At 38.4% G+C, this 20,034-nt stretch overlaps 1 protein-coding gene across 1 annotated transcript in view; it reads left to right on the top strand.

Annotated features, from left to right (window-relative positions):
- Positions 1–17,530, top strand: part of CATSPERE (catsper channel auxiliary subunit epsilon) — a 146,338-nt gene extending 128,808 nt beyond the window's left edge. The window contains exons 20-22 of the mRNA XM_040263604.1: positions 37–194; positions 8,204–8,257; positions 17,240–17,530. Of these exons, the coding sequence (XP_040119538.1) occupies positions 37–194; positions 8,204–8,257; positions 17,240–17,393 (366 nt within the window). The 3' untranslated portion in view covers positions 17,394–17,530. The remainder of the gene's footprint in view (positions 1–36; positions 195–8,203; positions 8,258–17,239) is intronic.
- Positions 17,531–20,034: the final 2,504 nt, after the last annotated feature.

Raw genomic sequence — 20,034 nt, forward strand, 5'->3', positions numbered from 1 at the left:
CAGATAATGACCTTAAGTTTTTTGTTTTCTATTCAGAACTATAAGCATTGTTTTTCTTATGCTATTGGAAAACCAGGAGATTTAACTCAACCATATGAGATCATCAACAAGTCTAACTATAACCATTTGGTTTGGCCCTTGGACCATTCTGGAATATATGTGTTTCGTGTGAAGATCCTGGATCCAAACTATAGGTGAATATACATGTTCCATTATAATAGTTTTAGCATTCAGTTCAGTTCAGTCGCTCAGTTGTCTGACTCTTTGCAACCCCATGAACCACAGTATGCCAGGCCTCCCTGTCCATCACCAGCTCCCGGAGTTCACCCAAACCCATGTCCATTGAGTCGGTGATGCCATCCAACCATCTCATCCTCTGTCGTCCCCTTCTCCTCCTTCCCTCAATCTTTCTCAGCATCAGGGTCTTTTCCAATGAGTCAGCTTTCCGCATCAGGTGGCCAAAGTATTGGAATTTCATCTTCAACATCAGTCCCTCCAATGAACACCCAGGACTGATCTCCTTCAGAATGGACTGGTTGGATCTCCTTGCAGTCCAAGGGACTCTCAAGAGTCTTCTCCAACACCACAGTTCAAAAGCATCAATTCTTCTGTGCTCAGCTTTCTTTATAGTCCAACTCTCACATCCATACATGACCACTGGAAAAACCGTAGCCTTGACTAGACGGATCTTTGTCAGCAAAGTAATGTCTCTGATTTTTAATAGGCTGTCTAGGTTGGTTATGACTGTCCTTCCAAGGAGCAAGCGTCTTTTAATTTCATGGCTGCAATCACCATCCACAGTGATTTTGGAGCCCAGAAAAATAGTCAGCCACTCTTTCCACTGTTAGTTTCTAAAAATTGCATTTTTATTTTCTTGATTTAATTTGATATCACCCAGCTATCCAATTACAGGCATACCTCATTTATTATGCTTTGCTTTATTGTACTTCAAAGATACTGCATTGAAGGTCTGTAGCAACCCTTGGTCAGTGAGGTTTATCAGTGCCATTTGTCCAAGAGTATTTGCTCACTTCATGTCTCTGTGTCACATTTTAGTAATGCCTGCAATATTTCAAACCCCCACCAACAAAAAGATTATGAGTTATTGAAGGCTCTAATGATGGTTAGCGTTTTTGAGAAATAAAGTATTTTTAATTAAGATAAGTACATCCTTTTTTTAGACATAATACTATTGCACACTTAATAGACTACGGTATAGTGTAAATGTAACTTTTATATGCACCGGGAAACCAAAAACTTGGTGTGACTCGCTTTATTGCAGTGTTCACTTTATTCTGGTGGTTTGAAACTGAACCCACAATGTCACTGAAGTATTCGTGTCATATTTGCTTTTTCACTTTGGAGCAATCATATTAAACATTCTGTGGCAGTAAGAGAGGATTTCATGTTCAACATAATCTATTCACAGTTAACATTCTGAGTACTTTACTATGTTTCATTGCTATGATAGATGCAAAATAGAGCATAAGGATAATCTCAGCCTTCAAGATACTTGTAATTAAACTGGTTGGGGAAGGAAGAGTGGAGGGTACACATAAGACCAAAGGAGGTTAAATCAGAGCAAACACATATTTTTCAAATATAACCATTTATATTATTGATAAGCACAATAATAATTCAGAGATGGGAAAAATCAATATTGAGCATTAGAAGAAAATTTCCCAGAGGACAGGAAATATTAAGAATTTATATTGTCAGAGAACTAAGACAGACCCTTCAAATGAAAGAAATCACACTAATGATGGAATTGAGCTGGACATTAACATACTGTATATGGCTCGTGAAAGAAGGTGGAAAATTTTGGGTTGGCCAAAAAGTTCATTCATATGGCCAACGCAATACTTTGCATGAGGAATGTAAAAAACAAAGGATGGAAATTAATCCAAGGCAATTCATAAAGTTGAAGTCAATTTCAAACCATGTCTTAGAGAGCCTCTTTAGTATCTTTACTAGAGGAGTATTGTGATGAGAGAGTACTTCTAGGAAAATTAGCCCAAGAAGAAAGAATCCTATGAACAGAAAATAAATTATAGATAAATGAGAGAAATGGAATTAACAAGACAAGGATCAAAGGAAGCTGTGTTGCCAGTAAGAATGGAAAGGAAAAAGTCTAATAAATAGTTATCAGGGAAAGAGATACTATATTGATCTAATGTGCCAAATGAAGGAAAACAAGGGATTTATATGGTTTCAAGTTTTCTAGACTAGGTGGTTAAAAATTATGGTATTTTCTTTGACCACAGTAGCTAATGAGGTGGTTTTGCTTTGCAGGCAATAATGAGATAAGAGTTCTGACTTTGCATGTGAGAGGACAATGAAATATCTGAGTGAAGATGTCCTGAAATGAAGTGAAGTGAAATTGCTCAGTCATGTCCAATTCTTTGCAACCCCATGGACAGTAGCCTGCACCAGGCTCCTTTGTCCATGGGATTTTCTAGGCAAGAGTACTGGAGTGGGTTGCCATTTCCTTCTCCAGGGAAACTTCCTGACCCAGGGATCAAACCTAGGTCTCCCACATTGATAGACAGATGCTTTAGGACTAGAGCTGGAGAGAATAGCTGATGGTAAAGAGTTTTGAAAATACAAATGTGGGCATCTTCCACAGTGAATAAGTTAACTGACATACTAGAAGAAAAGAGCTTTTAAGACATACCCACAGTAAAGGAACTGAGGGTTATGAGAAAAGGAGCTGAGTGGAAAGCTCTTCAAAATAAAGAAAAAATGAAGAGGAAGAAAAAGTTCCATATTACCCAACCAATCTACGGATTCAAAGCAACCCTTATCAAAATTCCAATGATGTTTTTCACAGAAATAGAACAAACTATCCTAAAATTTGTATGCAACCGCAAAAGATCCCCCAAAGCCAAAGCAGTCTTGAGAAAGAACAACAAAGCTGGAAGCATCATACTCTCTGATTTCAAACTATATTGCAAAGCAATAATCAAAACAGTATGATATACATTTAAAAAGACATATGGATCAATGGGATAAAACAGAAGTCTCCAGAAATAAACTCACACATATTCAGGCACTTAATTTATGACAAAGTAGCCAAGAATATACAGTGGGGGAAAGGACAATCTCTTCAAAAACAATGTTGGGAACATTAGACCTGTGAAAGAATGATATTAGACCACTATCTAACACCATACACAAAAATTAACTGCAAATGGAACACAGACTTCAATGTAAGCCCTAAAACCATAAAACTCCTAGAAATAAATATAGATGGTAAGCTCCTATATGTGAGTCTTTGCCGTATTTTTTTATTTGACACCAACAAAATAAAATATAAGTGAAACTATCTCAAACTAAAAAGCTTCTGCCCAGCAAAGGAAACCCACAATAAAATGAAAAGGCAACCTACAGTATGAGAGAAAATATTTGCAAATTATATATCTGATAAGGGGTTAATATCAAAATATGTAAAGAACTCATATAACTCAATATCAAAAAGGAAAAACAATCCAATTTTAAAATGGAACTAATTATACATTTTTGCCAAGAAGATATACAGATGGCCAACAAGTACATGAAAGGGTCTACAATATGATTAATTATCAGAGAAATATGAATCAAAACCACAGTGATATATCACCTCACACCTGTTGGAATGACTGTTACCAAAAAGATAAGAGGTAAATGTTGATGAGCATGTAAAGAAAAGGAAACCCTTGTGCACTGTAGGTGGGAATGTAAATTTATGTAGCCATTATGGAAAACAGTTATGGAGGTTTCTGAAAATATTAAATAGAATCTACCATATGATTCAACTGTTCCATTCCTCTGTGCTATCTAAAGTAAACAAAAACACCAACTTGAAAAGATATATGCACCCCCATGTTCACTGCAAACAAAGCTAGTGGAGGTGATGAAATTTCAGCTGAGCTATTTCAAATCCTAAAAACTGATGCTGTGAAAGTGCTGCACTCAATATGCCAGCAAATTTGGAAAACTCAGCAGTGGCCACAGGACTGGAAAAGGTCACTTTTCATTTCAATCCCAAAGAAGAGTAATGCCAAAGAATGTTCAAACTACCACACAATTTCACTCATTCACATACTATCAAGGTGACACTCAAAATTCTCCAAGCTAGGCTGCAACAGTACGTGAACCGTGAACTTCCAGATGTTCAAGCTGGATTTAGAAAAGGCAGAGGAACCAGAGATCAAATTGTTAACATCCATTGGATCACAGAAAAAGCAAGAGAGTTCCAGAAAAATATTTACTTCTGCTTCATTGACTATGCCAAAGCATTTGACTATTTAGATCACAACAAACTGTGGAAAATTCTGAAAGAGATGGGAATACCAGACTACCTGACCTGCCTCCTGAGAAAACTGTATACAGGTCAAGAAGCAACAGTTAGAACTGGACATGGAACAACAGACTGGTTCCAAATTGTGAAAGGAGTACCTGAAGGTTGTATATTGTCACCCTGCTTATTTAACTGATATGCAGAGTACATCATGAGAAATGCTGGGCTGGAGGAAGCACAAGCTGGAATGAAGATTGCCAGGAGAAATATCAGTAAGCTTGGATATGCAATATGATAACCACCCTTATGGCAGAAAGCAAAGAGTAACTAAAGAGCCTCTTGATGAAAATGAAAGAGGAGAGTGAAAAAGTTGGCTTAAAACTCAACATTCAGAAAACTAAGATCATGGCATTTGGTCCCATCACTTCATGGCAAATAGATGGGGAAATAATGGAAAGAGTGAAAGACTGTTTTGGGGAGCTACCAAATCACTGCAGATGGTGACTGCAGCCATAAAATTAAAAGATGCTTGTTCTTGGAAGAAAAGCTATGACCAACCTAGATAGCATATTAAAAAGAAGAGACATTACTTTACTGACAAAGATCTGTCTAGTCAAAGCTATGGTTTTTTCCAGTAGTCATGTATGAATGTGAGAGTTGGACCATAAAGAACTGTGGTGTTGGAGAAGACTCTTGAGAGTCCCTTGGACTACAAGGATATCTAACCAGTCCATCCTAAAGGAAATCAGTCCTGAATATTCATCGGAAGGACTGATGCTGAAGCTGAAGCTCCAATACTTTGGCCACCTGATGTGAAAAACTGACTCATTGGAAAAGACCCTAATGCTGGGAAAAGTTGAAGGCAGAAGGAGAAAGGGACAACAGGAGATGAAATGGTTGGATGGCATCACTGACTTGATGGACATGAGTTTGAGCAAGCTCCAGGAGTTGATGATGGCCAGGGAAGCCTGGCGTGCTGCAGTCCATGGGGTTGCAAAGAGCTGGACATGACTGAGCAACTGGACTTAACTGAACTAAATGTCCACTGCAGCATTATTTACAATTGCCAAGATATGGAACAAATGTAAGTGTCCAAGGATGGATGAATTGTTATAGAAAATGTGGTATATGTACAATAGAATATTATCTGGCCATAAAAAGAAGGATATCTTGTCACTGGAAACAATATCAATGGACCTTGAGAACATTATGCTAGAGAGTCTACTTTGGTTTGAGTCCAAATTTTGCCCCTAGTAACTATCTAGTCTTAAGCAAATAGCAGTCTTTTTAAGTTTATTTATCTGCAAAGTAAGTCAGTAAAACCTATCTTTATCCTGAGGATTAAATGATGTATCTGGGTAAAAATCTCTAATTTTGCTGGGCACATAGCAAGGACTCAATAAAATTAAGCTCTTTTCCTCTCTCTTCTCCCACATGAAGATAGATGAAATCATATATTAATGTTTATTTAGTTATATACTATCTCATTCCAAGAAATATGTTAAATTTTGAGAGATAAAATACCTAGGGATAAACCTCTGAAAACTGCTGATTAAAGAAATTGAAGATGATGCAACTAGAAAGATATACCATGTTCTTGGATTGGAAGGATCAATACTGCCAAAATGATTATACTACCCGAAGCAATTTACAGATTCAAAACAATCATTTTCAAATTACCAATTGTATTTTTCACAGAACTAGAACCAAAAAAATCTTAAAATTTCTATGAAAATACAAAAGACCTCAAGTAATCAAAGTAATCCTAAGAAAGAAAAATGGAGCTGGAAGAATCAGGATCCTTGACTTCAGACTACACTATGAAGCTTCAGTTATCAAAACAGTTTGGCACAAAAATAGAAATATAGGTCAATGGGACAGGATAGAAAGACAGAGGTAAACCCACACATCTATGGTCAATTACTCTATGACAAAGGTGGCAAAAATATACATTGGAAAAAAGTACCACTCTTCAATAAATGGTACTGGGAAAATTGAACTGCTACATGTAGAAGAATAAAATTAGGACATTCTTTAACACCACGTATAAAATTAAATTCAAAATGGATTAAAAGCCTAAATGTAAGACTGGATACTATAAAACTCACAGATGAAAACACAGGCAGAACACTGTGACATAAATCACAGCAATATCTTTTTGGATCATCCCCTAGAGTAATAAAAATAAAAACAAAAATAAGCAAATGGGGCCTAGTTAAACTTAAAAGCTTTTGCACAGCAAAACAAACCATAGACAAAATGAAAAGACAACCTGTGGACTGGGAGAAAATATCTGCAAACAATTCTGCTGACAAGTGATTAATTTCACAAATTTGCAAACAGCTCATATAGCTCAATATAAAAAAAAACCCAAATAACCCAATCAAAAAAAATGGGCCAAAGATCTAAATAGACATTTCTCCACACAGAGATGACCAAAAGGTACATGAAAAAAATATCTGACATTGATAATTATCATAGAAATGCAAATCAAAACTACAATGAAGTATCACCTTACATCCATCAGAATGGCCATTACCAAAAAGTCTACAGATAATAAATGCTAGGGCTTCCCTGGTGGTTCAGCTGGTAAAGAATCCACCTGCAATGTGGGAGACCTGGGCTTGATCCCTGGATTGGGAAGATCCCTTGGAAAAGTGAATGGCTACCCACTCCAGTATTCTGGCCTGGAGAATTTCATGGACTATATATAGTCCATGGGCTCGCAGAGAGTCGGACACAACTGAGCGAATTTCACTTTCACAGAAAGGATGTGGAGAAGAGGGAACTCTCCTACACTGTTGTAGAGATGTAAATTGGTACAGCCACTATGGAGAACAGTATGGAGGTTTCTTAAAAAGCTAAATATAGAGCTACCATATGATCAAGGGATCCCACTCCTGGGCATATTTCTGGAGGAAACTATAATCTGAAAAGTTACATGCACTTCAGTGTTCACTGCATCACTATTTACAATGGCCAGGACATAGAAGCCACCTAAATGTCTATCAACAGGTGAGTGGATAAAGAAGATGTTTTATACACCCACACACAAACACACAGCAGAATATTACTCAGCCACAAACATGAAGGAAATAATGCCATTTGCAGCAACAGGGATGGACCTAGAGATTACCATACTAAGTGAAATAAGCAAGACAGAGACAAATATCATATAATATCACTTATATGTGGATATTATATGTCCTAAAAAAGGACAAAAATGAATTTATTCACAAAACAGAAATAGACTCACAGACATAGAAAGCAAATTTATGGTTTCCAAAGGGAAAAAAGATGGGAGGGATAAATTAGAAGGTTGGGTTAGCATACAGAGACTACTGTATATAATACAGATAAACAACAAGGGTCTATCATTTAGCAGAGGGAACTATACTCAAATTTTATAATAACTTATAAGGGAAAAGAATCTGAAAAAGAATAGATAAATGTATAACTGAATCACCTTGCTTTACACTTGAAATTAATACAACTTTGTAAATCAACTATACTATACTTCAATTTTTAAAAAATGCAAAAAATAAAATGAAACTAATGAAATTAGTGAAGTTGTCCACTGAAGGGAACAAAATGTTTATCAATTCTTGCACATCAGTCTTCCCACTGCGATTTTGCAGTGAAATTATCAACAGAACAAAGAAAGGAGTATACATTAAAATATATTTCATTCATAATTCCCATTCATTACAGTGGAGATTTTTCTCTGGAAAATGGAAGGCAATACTCAGCTTGATTAAAATTTCTTTTGGTAGTAATAAAATTACTAACTATCTTGAAACAAAAAATAAAAAAAGAAAATGACACCTTAACTAAGATTATACCTGATTTGGTTACCATAGAGATGGGCCAGAGTCTTTTATGTATTGTATTTAATCTAATCTTTAATATTTTTCTTTATTGCAGTTTCTGTAACCTAACCACTGTATTTGCAATAGAGACCTTTGGAGTGATTCCCAGGTAATGACAGGTGCCTAAATAGGCTTTAATTTGGGAAGTTGTAAAAGATACAGAAAAGGAAACACAATCCTCGCCTCTTTTCCTGGGACCTTTATACTTCTGCCCTATATGTGACATCCTAAAGGTTGTATGTATCTGTTATACCAAGGATAAAGCAGGAATGAATTCCTGAGAATTGTTGCTGCACCTCAGGTCTCCTTATGCTCATCCTCCTCAACAGCCATTGTCTTCCCAATCAAAAGTGACTTTCAACTCACCTAAGGGTACACGGTAGACTGCAGCAGTGGGGACAGGAAGGAGGCAGTGGCTGTGCCCCTGCTGACTCTGGGTCAGTCCCTGACCACCAGTCATCATTCCCATGCACACAGGAAACCGGTAGGAAAAGCATTTCCCTGGACTCAGCTTTAGTCTCCTTCGAGAGCAGAATAAAATGTCTTAACACAAAAGTTGGGAGTGCAGGTGATTCTGTTTCTCTGTCCTATGTTTTGTTTGTTTGTTTGTTTGTTTGTTTTGGAAAACATTAAACAAGAGTGGACCATAAACAATTAAACTACTTATGGCCCTATTTTAAATATTACTGACTCCTTAACCTCCTTAATGGGAGGTTAATGGTATGAATAATCTGCAAATGAGATAAGCCATGCCTTTTTGTAATAATAAGTAACTTTGGGAAACATGTATAGCCTTTTGGCAGCAACTTCTCTTTCTCGTTAGGTCTGTATGTTTGCTTTAGACGAATATTAAGAACATATGTCCATGCAAGTATCCACCAACAGAAGGGGGAGGGATTTGATGAGTTAGGGAGGAGAGGAAAGAGTAAAGGGAGATCTCACCTACTAAGGGATTTCACCTATTTGCCCAGCTCACCTCTCAGGAGCTGGATTTCAGCAACCAGAGACTATGGTGCAACACAGGGATAGTCCTTTAGTTTAGTGACTGCAGTTCAGTCTGTCATGCCTGAGCCCTGAAGGGTCCAGAGGCAGAGCAGAGGTTAGCTGGTGGTAAGAGAGCCCTTTTCATGAGCAAACCAGCAACTGGAGATCAGTTTGTAGGAGGCAAAGATCTTACTGTTTCTTTGCTTTCTGGCCCAGTTCTCAACCACCTCAGGTTTTCCACTGTGTCCTTTGGAATTGCTACCATTTAACCAGCAAATTCACCTACGTCCTGTCCTCTGAGCTCTGTCTGTGCCACAGAGCACCATTACTACTCGCAGATCATGATTCTTTTGAAAAACAGAAAACAAAATTCTAAAACACTTATCCTTTGAGGTTCCTGGCACCTGTCCTTTCTCTGTCCTCACCGCTGCACCCTCTCCAAACTCCCCTTCATTCAATGCCATCCTGTTTTCACCTCTATGGCAAGCACCCACCACTGTGGCCTTTCCTAATCCTCGATGTCCCCCTCCTGCACTGTACTTTGGCCATCCTCTCCCAATGTTATGTCTTAGGCATGATCAATACTATCGTAACTTCTCTGCTTGCCAAAGCATCAATTCAGACATCTTATTCTCAGACATTCCCAGTTTGCTAATTCAGCTACACCCACTACAACTCTTCTTCATCTTCATTGGGACCTTAACCTCTAAATTTTTTTTTTCTTTTAATGAAGGCATGTAGTATCTTTTTTTTTTTTTTTTGGTTGCAGGATGCAAAATCTTTAGTTGCAGCCTGCAAACTCTTAGTTGTGGCACATGGGATCTAGTTCCCTGACCAGAGATAGAACCCAGACCCCCTGCATTGGGAGCATGGAGTCTTAGCTACTGGACCACCAGGGAAGTCCCTTCACCTCTACTTCTAACCTCTTCCTTTTTATTTCCTATTTTCTTACATTTCAGACAAGGCCTACTGTTTTAATAACTACTTTCTAGAAGGCAATGGCACCCCACTCCAGTATTCTTGTCTGGAAAATCCCATGGACGGAGGAGCCTGGTGGGCTGCAGTCCATGGGGTCTCGAAGAGTTGGACACGACTGAGCAACTTCACTTTCACTTTTCACTTTCCTGCATTGGAGAAGGAAATGGCAACCCACTCCAGTGTTCTTGCCTGGAAAATCCCAGGGACGGGGGAGCCTGGTGGGCTGCCATCTATGGGGTCACACAGAGTTGGACACGACTGAAGCGACTTAGCAGCAGCAGCAGCAGCAGCAGCAGAACTCTCTTACCTTTCTAGAATGTGGCACCCCCTCTTGACAAGCCCCAAACTACCTGCTTTCTTTGCAGTGACATCTGATGAGCCAAGTAAAGAAAGATACACAACAGGGCAAATTGATCACTAACTTTATATAAGTCGCCAACACTACCTGGAAACCTTTCTTTCTCTGGTCAACCAAAGTTTCCACTCTCCACTCTCTAACAACTACTTCGACCCTGAAGTAACACTGATGTGCTCAGTCTTGTCCAACTTGTAGCCCTCCAGGTTCCTCTGTCCATGGGATTCTCCAGGCAAGAATACTGGTTGCCATTTCCTACTCCAGGTGATCTTCCGGACTCGGGGATTGAACCCGAAGTCCCTTATGTTTCCTGCACTGGCGTGCGGGTTCTTTACCACTAGCACCACCTGGGAAGCCCCATTTCCCTATATTTCATCCCTATTTTGCTAACCCATCCAGCCTGCTTTCTATCTTATCACTCCACCCATTACTTCTCATTAAAATAGCTTTGACCTGCACTAAATCTGTTGGGCACTTTTTTACATATTCTATCTCTATTGAAATTCTCACTTGCTCATGCATTGTTTTCCTGATCTCAGTGAGCACCTTCATGACCATTATTTTGAACTCTTTATCAGGTAAATTACCTATCTCCATTTCATGAAGGTCTGCTTCTGAAGTTTTTATCTTGTACTTTTGTTTGGAAATTATTTTCTCTGTTTCTTCATTTCCCTTGATTTTTCTGTGTTAGTTTCTATGCAATAGATAAAACAGCCACTTCTCCCAGGCAAGAAGGAGTGGTCTTATGTAAGAGATGGAACTTACTGTTTGCCCCAGCCCCAGTTGTTGTCCTTTAAACCCTTGTGATTGCCCAAGCTGCCTTCTTAGTTCTTAGCATTCCCCAGTAGTTGAGGGTGTACCAAGACCTGTCACTGTCCCAGAGAGAGGATCTCAGTCAGAACCTAGATGCAGACTGGCTGGAAGCTGGACCCACAAGCAGCAGCTTTCAAAGTATGCGAGTGGATTACTTTTAGAAAAAAGATTGGGAGATGGGCCTTGCTTTCTCTTCCCTCTGTGCTGAGCCCTGAGAGAATAACCAGTTAAGAATAGTTTCTCTGACACAGTCCTCTGGGACTAGTGAACTTAAGCTCTGCTGCCTACCAGAGCCAGGTGATCAAGTGGTGTGTTCCCCTGAGGAATAGCCATGGAAGCTGGGGCATCAGAAGAATGCACAGCATCATTGCAGAGATAGCATCATTTCAGGTGACCTGGGGACAGGCAGCAAGAGGGCACCTGCTAGCTTCCCCAGTCTCTGGGGAGGCCCCTAGATTAATGTTATATTAGGAGCCTAGCCCTCAGATGGCAGCTTCTAGGATAAGCAACTAGCCCATTGAAAAAGATCCTGATGCTGGGAAGGATTGAAGGCAAAAGGAAAAGAGGGCAGCAGAGGCTGAAATGATTGGATAGCATCACTAATTCAACGGCTATGAACTTGGGTGAACTCCGGGAGATGGTGAGGGACAGGGAGGCCTGGCCTGCTGCAGTCCATGGAGTCTCAAAGAGTTGGACACAACTTAGCAACTGAACAACAACTCTTTCATGGAAAGATTGGGAAATGAGCATTTCAGTCTGCTGGTTCTGTGCTGGGGTGGAGAGGGAGTGATGGATAATGAGAGAGGGGGTTAGCTACCAAGAATTCTCAGGAGTGCATCTGTTTGCTCTATCCTCATGGGTTTCATGGGTGAAGCCCAGTTGGCTTTCAAAGCTAGGTGTTTGGGGGTCCCGTCCCTCAGGTGGAAGTTTTAAAAGTTGAGGTACTGGATATTAGATCCAAACCTCTTAGGGAGAAGTTAAGAGTTGTGAGCTCCCTCTCCATTGTATATTGCTTTTCTAGGATGTGGTTTTGGGTGAGATGGTGCCTCAGTCTCTCCCTACCTGTTTTTATGTGGGTGGGTTTTTCTTATTCACCCAATGTGTAGGCATTGCTCAGTGAATTTCTGGTTTTCTTTTGGAGAGAATTGTTCTACACATAGCTGTAGGACAGGTATGTCTGTGGGAGGATGTAAGTTCAGGGGCTTCCTTAGTCACCATCTTGAACCGGAACTGGCCTACACTAAATCTGACAGACACTGCTCAGTCCACATTATATTCGAGCATTCATTAGAGTTGACTTTGCCTTTGGCTGCCATATAGCTCTAATAGGTTTTCCTAGCCTCCTGTAGCCATTCTCTTTCTTTCTCGTAAAGAGCCTTAACCTACAACCTGTATCACCAGCCATTAAATGCTGACCTTCCTTAGGGAGGGCTCAGTCCTGGTTTCCTCAGCTGCCCACTCTGGCAAGCTCATCCATACCCATGATTTCTATTAGCATCTATAAATACACAACTCCCAAACCATATCTCTAACCCCACCCAGGGCCATGTATCCCACTGTCTACTTAACCTCTTCTCTTGGATATCTCAAAGACTGGTCAGATTGCACACGTCCACAAATGAACTCATGATCTTCTCACCCGTTCCCTTACCCCCTTATTTGTCTTATTCTAAAACTAACTCATCAAGGTAACTGCATTCAGCTCTATGGATCATCACTGCACAGTTCCCAGAGAATTCATTCACAGAGGCTGACATGCGAACGCTGCACTCTGGAATTGAACAATATGGCATCCCTATTTTTCCAGTGTCCCATCTCTCAGGAAAGAGCAGAAGCAATTGCACAAGCCAGACACCTAACAGTCAAAACTGAAAAATACAAAACCTAGGTTCACACTCATATCTCTCTCTCTCCTCCAGCTCATCTAGTCACTGACTCTCATTCATTTAACCTCTTAAATTGCCCTTAAATGAATCCACTTCTTACCAAACCCACCACCACTACTCCTCTCTAATTCAAGTTACTATTATCTCTGATCTGAATTATTACAGTAGTCCTAATGCTAATTTTAGTAGCTTAAAACTGTTTTAATATAAATTTATTTATTTTAATTGGAGGCTAATTACTTTACAATATTCTAGTGGTTTTGCCTCACATTGACATGAATCTGCTACGGGTGTACATGTGTTCCCCATCCTGAACCCTCCTCTCACCCCCCTCCCCATCCAATCCCTCTGGGTCATCCCAGTGCACCAGCCCAGAGCACCCTGTCTCATGCATCGAACCTGGACTGGCAATTCGTTTCACATATGATAATATACATGTTTCAATGCCATTCTCCCAAATCATCCCACCCTCGCCCTCTCCCACAGAGTCCAAAAGACTGTTCTATACATCTGTGTCTCTTTTGCTGTCTCGCATATGAGGTTATTGTTACCATCTTTCTAAATTCCATATATATGCATTAGTATACTGCATTGATGTTTTTCTTTCTGGCTTACTTCACTCTGTATAATAGGCTCCAGTTTCATCCACCTCATTAGAACTCATTCAAATGTATTCTTTTTAATGGCTGAATAATACTCCATTGTGTATATGTACCACAGCTTTCTTATCCATTCATCTGCTGATGGACATCTAGGTTGCTTCCATGTCCTGCCTATTATAAACAGTGCTGCAATGAACATTAGGGTACACGTGTCTCTTTCAATTCTGGTTTCCTCGGGAAACCAGTGGGATTGCTGGGTCATAAGGCAGTTCTATTTCCAGTTTTTTAAGGAATCTCCACACTGTTCTCCATAGTGGCTGTACTAGTTTGCATTCCCACCAACAGTGTAAGAGGGTTCCCTTTTCTCCAAACCCTCTCCAGCATTTATTGCTTGTAGACTTTTGGATAGCAGCCATTCTGACTGGTGTGAAATGGCACCTCATTGTGGATTTGATTTGCATTTCTCTGATAATGAGTGATGTTGAGCATCTTTTCATGTGTTTGTTAGCCATCTGTATGTCTTCTTTGGAGAAATGTCTGTTTAGTTCTTTGGCCCATTTTTTGATTGGGTAGTTTATTTTTCTGGAATTGAGCTGCATAAGTTGCTTGTATATTTTTGAGATTAATTCTTTGTCAGTTGCTTCATTTGCTATTATGTTCTCCCATTCTGAAGGCTGTCTTTTCACCTTGCTTATAGTTTCCTTTGTTGTGCAACAGCTTTTAAGTTTAATTAGGTCCCATTCGTTTATTTTTGCTTTTATTCCCAATATTCTGGGAGGTGGGTCATAGAGGATCCTGCTGTGATTTATGTCGGAGAGTGTTTTTCTCCTCTAGGAATTTTATAGTTTCTGGTCTTACATTTAGATCTTTAATCCATTTTGAATTTATTTTTGTGTATGGTGTTAGAAAGTGTTCTGCTGCTGCTAAGTCGCTTCAGTCGTGTCCGACTCTGTGCAACCCCATAGACGGCAGCCCACCAGGCTCCCCCATCCCTGGGATTCTCCAGGCAAGAACACTGGAGTGGGCAGAAAGTGTTCTAGTTTCATTCTTTTACAAGTGGTTGACCAGAGATTGTCTTTAATCCATTGTATATTCTTGCCTCCTTGTCAAAGATAAGGTGTCCATAGGTGCATGGATTTATCTCTGGGCTTTCTGTTTTGTTCCATTGATCTATATTTCTGTTTTGGGGCCAGTACCATACTGTCTTAATGACTGTGGCTTTGTAGTATAGCCTGAAGTCAGGCAGGTTGATTCCTCCAGTTCCACTCTTCTTTCTCAAGATGGCTTTGGCTGTTTGAGGTTTTTTTTTTTTTTTATTTCCACACAAATTGTGAAATTATTTGTTCTAGCTCTGTGAAAAATACTGTTGGTAGCATGATAGGGATTGCACTGAATCTCTTGATTGCTTTGGGTAGTATACTCATGTTCACTGATTCTTCCAACCCATGAACATGGTATATTTCTCCATCTATTTGTGTCCTCTTTGATTTCTTTCACTAGTGTTTTATAGTTTTCTATATATAGGTCTTTTGTTTCTTTAGGTAGATATATGCCTAAGTATTTTATTCTTTTCATTGTAATGGTGATAGCTTAAAACTTTCAAGTCTCTTTCCTTAAAATGGGGACTTCTTAACATGACCTACAAGACCTTTCCTGACCTAGCTGCTACCTACTGCTCCAATCTCATCTTGCATCATATTCCCTTTATTTTCTCAGCTCCAGACTTACCAACCTTCTTTCAATCCCCGGCCTTCTCCATACTCTGTTCTACAGCAGGAGCTCTGCACACGCTATTTTCTCTATCTCGGATCTCTTCCTTCCCCTCCTTACCTACTTAACTTTACCAAATCCACTTCCATTTAACTCTTCAAAGTTTAGAATAATTATCTTTTCCTCGTGGGGGCATTTCTTGACCAATTCACCAGGTTTAAATCCTACTATAGTAAGCTTTCATTGCATTACCTCTCCTACTTTGTTTTTATTAGAAATTCAATTTTATATTTATTTTCTCATTATCTGATTAATTGTTATGTCCCCACTAAAAGGTAAGCTCCTTAAGGGTGAAGACTAGGTCTGTTTTTACCCATTATTGGTTCACCAGAACCCAGCACAGTACGTGGCATATATCAGATCATTTATTAAATTAGCTAATTAATTTCTAAGAAGGAAATGATTCACTGGAGCTAGATTAAGCTTGTATCCACAGAGGAGGAAGGTCAGGCTAACGAGGCTGGGGACCTGGGAAAAGTGTAAAATGGAAAACAAATAATTATGATTTAAAAGGGAACTAAAAACTAAAGTCAGGTACCAGGACACAAAGTAGAAAACAGCAGTGTTTGGCTTAAGAAATAAATCTACTCTGATGGGAGACTCATGAGGTGAAAAGGTAAGAGGTCTGGATCCCAGCTGAAAGTAGCATCTATTAAGTGTACAACACACACACACACACACACACACACACACACCTGGCTGACCCTCTTGTACTTCAAATTCAATATGCCCAAAAGTAAGCCAACCATATTCACAAATACCCTCTAAAGTGTTCTTACCTGTGAATTTCCTATGTCAATAAATAGTGCTACCATCCTCAGAGTTACCTCATCCCCAGATTTAGGTGATATCCTTTATTCTAACACATTTCTCAAACCTCACATCTTAATCACCAAGATCACCCAGTCTAACTTCTAAATATACCTTAAATCTATCCATTTCTCCCCATTTTTACAGCCTCTAATCAATTAAAACTCTCACCATAATTGGTTATTATAAAAACCTCATAAATGGTTTTCTCCCTCCATATTCATGCATCCCACTCATCTATTCTTCACACCACAGTCAGAATCATCCTTCGAAAATGAGAATGCTGTATCACATGTCTGAAACTCCCTCTTGCCTTTATACTAAAATCCACCCTCTGTAACTTGATAAAAACTGTCTTTTGCACCTTGAACAACCTATGATTCTTCATCCCTAATCACTGGCATTAGCACCTAAATTCCAGTCACACTGAACTAGTTTTAGTTGGAGAATGTCTGGGGTTGATCTTGAGGTCTTCTTATGCTTCCATGCCTTTGTAATGCATCTCCCCTAGCCTAAAATATTATGTCCACCCTTAGTCTCCTTCTCCACTCTCTAACATTTTTATCTAACTCATATTAATACTCCTAATGCTTGTCATATCTAGCTAACTCTCACCTATCTCAGTTCAAAAGGCACCTCCATTTGAAGGCCTTCCTGACCCCTGGCTCCCATAGCCTCCTCTCATCATGTCCATCAATCACACGGCCTATCTTCCTCTCTGGCCAGCCTCAAACACAAAGAGGAAAACACCGTGAGGGAGACAAGATGTCCTATAAATCTTATTCATCACTGACAGAACAATGGCATAGCAGCTAGCCATTCAAAGAATATTTGACTAAATTAACAACCAAAATGAGCAACAACTTCTAATGACTTTTCTTTTCTTATTTCAGGCCAAATGGTTACACGGTTGCAGCTTTCGTCTTTCTCCTGATGCTACTGTTCCTCAGTATTCTCATTTTGAGCTACTTTCATTATATGAGGATTTATAGAAAATATATTTATGAACCACTGCATGAATCTGAAAGAAAAAAAAAGAAAAATTGAGAGAAATGAAAATTTATTTACTATGAATGTAGAAGAAGTATGTATATATACTTACATTAAGAGTGTATTTTGACCAAGAAATATTAAGTATAAACTCATAGTATTATCAAATTCAAAATCTGAAAATTGTGCTCAAATTATCCCAAACAGGAATATTTTAATATATAATGTATGTTATTAAATTAATCCTTAGTGTGTTCACTTTTATCTTAAGATAGTCTATATAATTTTGAATAGCTTAAAAAAAAATTTTTTTATAGCTGTGTTCTCTTGCTCTCTCTTGCCTAGCTTCCTTGTTTCAGCATTGTGATTTTGAAATTAATCCATGTTTTTGCATGAATCTATAATTCTTTTTATTGCTAAGTGTTCTGTTGTACTGTTGGTTAACTTATTAGTTAACATTTGAGATTTTTTCTAGGTTTAGACTCTTAGAAATAAAACTGCTATGAATAGTTTTTTATAGGTCGTTGTGTGAACATAGATTTTAATTTTTCTTGGGGAAACACTTAGGAAATGGTTCATTCATATGGTAGATATGTCCTTTTTGGAAACTGACAAACTGTCTTCTAAATTTTGTTTTTTATCAGAGTAAATGAGAGTTTAGTTTTAAAAAATTTTTAAACTTTAAAAACTACCTAAATTTGGCTATTACACTCCTTCCTAAGAATGAAAGTAAATTTTTGAAAGTATGTAAATGTGTCAAATATTATTTTGCATAAAACTTTTCATATGAACCTTATAAAGCTGTAGTTCATTTATGTATAAAAGACTTAATAAGTATGTGAATTTAAATAGTCTGTCAAAGATATATATGAAATATAACTTATAATATTGAAAATAGGAAGCTAATGCTCTAAGTCTTAATTTTAAGTTTTCAAATTTTATTCTGATGCTCAAAATAAGCTTCTTAAATTGTCCAAACATGACCACAGCTTTCTAAACAATTAATATTTGAAGAATGAATATCCACCTAGAGGAGAATGAGCAAGAGATTGTGTGTGTGTGTGTGTGTGTGTGTGTGTGTGTGTGTGTGCTTAAAAGAACTGACTTATGGAGGAAAAGCAGAAGACACATGGTGTGCTGAACTTTAGCTGTGTAGGACCCACCCAGGGGGAGGTCCATGTTCTTCATTCCCTCCTTGGACTTTAATTTCATAAACTGGTTCCTTTCCCCTCACCAAATAGTGGGGAAAAGTATTGCTTTATGTGATTGTGGAGGCTAGCTAGACAAGTCTGAAAGCCATAGCACAGACATCAGGAATGGAAGATGAGGAGCAAGATGGGACTTGCTTTTTGATTTGATGGGACAAATCAAAGCTATTTCCACATACAGAATTCCTCATTTTACTAAGATCAGGAACAAGACAGGGTTACCTGCCGTTCATCACTGTTTTGAAGGTTCTTATATTACAAGAGGAAAATAACCATTACAAATAAGAGGAAAAAGGAGATAATTAATTTAAATAATTAATTATATGCCTAGGAAAGCCAAAATTAAGTACAAGAATTCCTAGAATAAGACCATTGGATGGCTCAATATGAGATAAATATTTAAAATTCAATACCTTTTCTCTATAATAATTATATAACAGTTTGTTAGCAATAGAAATAATAAAAATTATTCATTGTAGTGACAAGTTACACAGAATTAAATTTAACATGAAAGGTATATGCCATATATGAAAAACATCTTTAAAAGCTTTATTGAAAGTTTTTTTTTTCAGCATATTTTCCCTTTTTAAAAAAAATTTTTATTTTTACTTTATTTTGCTTTACAATACTGTATTGGTTTTGCCATACATTGACATGAATCCGCCACAGGTGTACATGAGTTCCCAATCATGAACCTCCCTCCCACCTCCCACCCCATATCAGCCCTCTGAAAGGGGTTTTGAAACGAGATCTGATAGAAATGTTTGATGGAAAAAAAGAAAGAAAATGAGCCAATTTAAAATGAGCAAAAGATATAGTCATTTCACAGAAGAGCATATTCAAATAGCCAATAAACATATTAAAAACTTTTTTTTTACTGTGTACTATGTGCCAGAAACTGTCCCAATGATTTATCTAATACTCTTCAACCATACTATGCAATGGGAACTATTATTATCCCATGATAGAGACAAGGAAACTCTTGTAAATAATTTTTCTAAGGTCACACAGCTGGTAAGTGAAGTCTCAGGCAGACTGGCTCCAAATCAGGTGCTTACCCACCAAGGACATTCAATCAACCAGCAGTCAGAAAGATATGAGCCAAAGCTGCAATGAGGTTGCTTTTCTTGCCTCATGGCAAAAACTCAGAAGGGTAACACTCTTGGGAAGGAATGAGAATCGGGGATGAGAAAGAAAAATTCTGAATTTCTGAAGGAAAAGTGAATTTTTAAAGCTTTTTTCAAAAACAATCTAGCAAGATCAATTAAAAATATTAATCCTCTTGGACCCACTCTTAGAAATTAGAAGTTTATCCATGAGCTAGGCGGACCAACATATACATAAAATCAAATAGTTTTATAAACATGTTGTGCTAGTGGTTCAGTCATGTCTGAGTCTTTGCGACCCCGTGGACTGTAGTCTGCCAGGCTCCTCTGTCCACGGGGATTCTCCAGGCAAGAATACTGGAGTAGGTAGCCATGCCCTCCTCA

This window comes from Oryx dammah, unplaced genomic scaffold (assembly GCF_014754425.2).
Source record: "Oryx dammah isolate SB20612 unplaced genomic scaffold, SCBI_Odam_1.1 HiC_scaffold_21, whole genome shotgun sequence".
NCBI classification, from domain to species: domain Eukaryota; kingdom Metazoa; phylum Chordata; class Mammalia; order Artiodactyla; family Bovidae; genus Oryx; species Oryx dammah.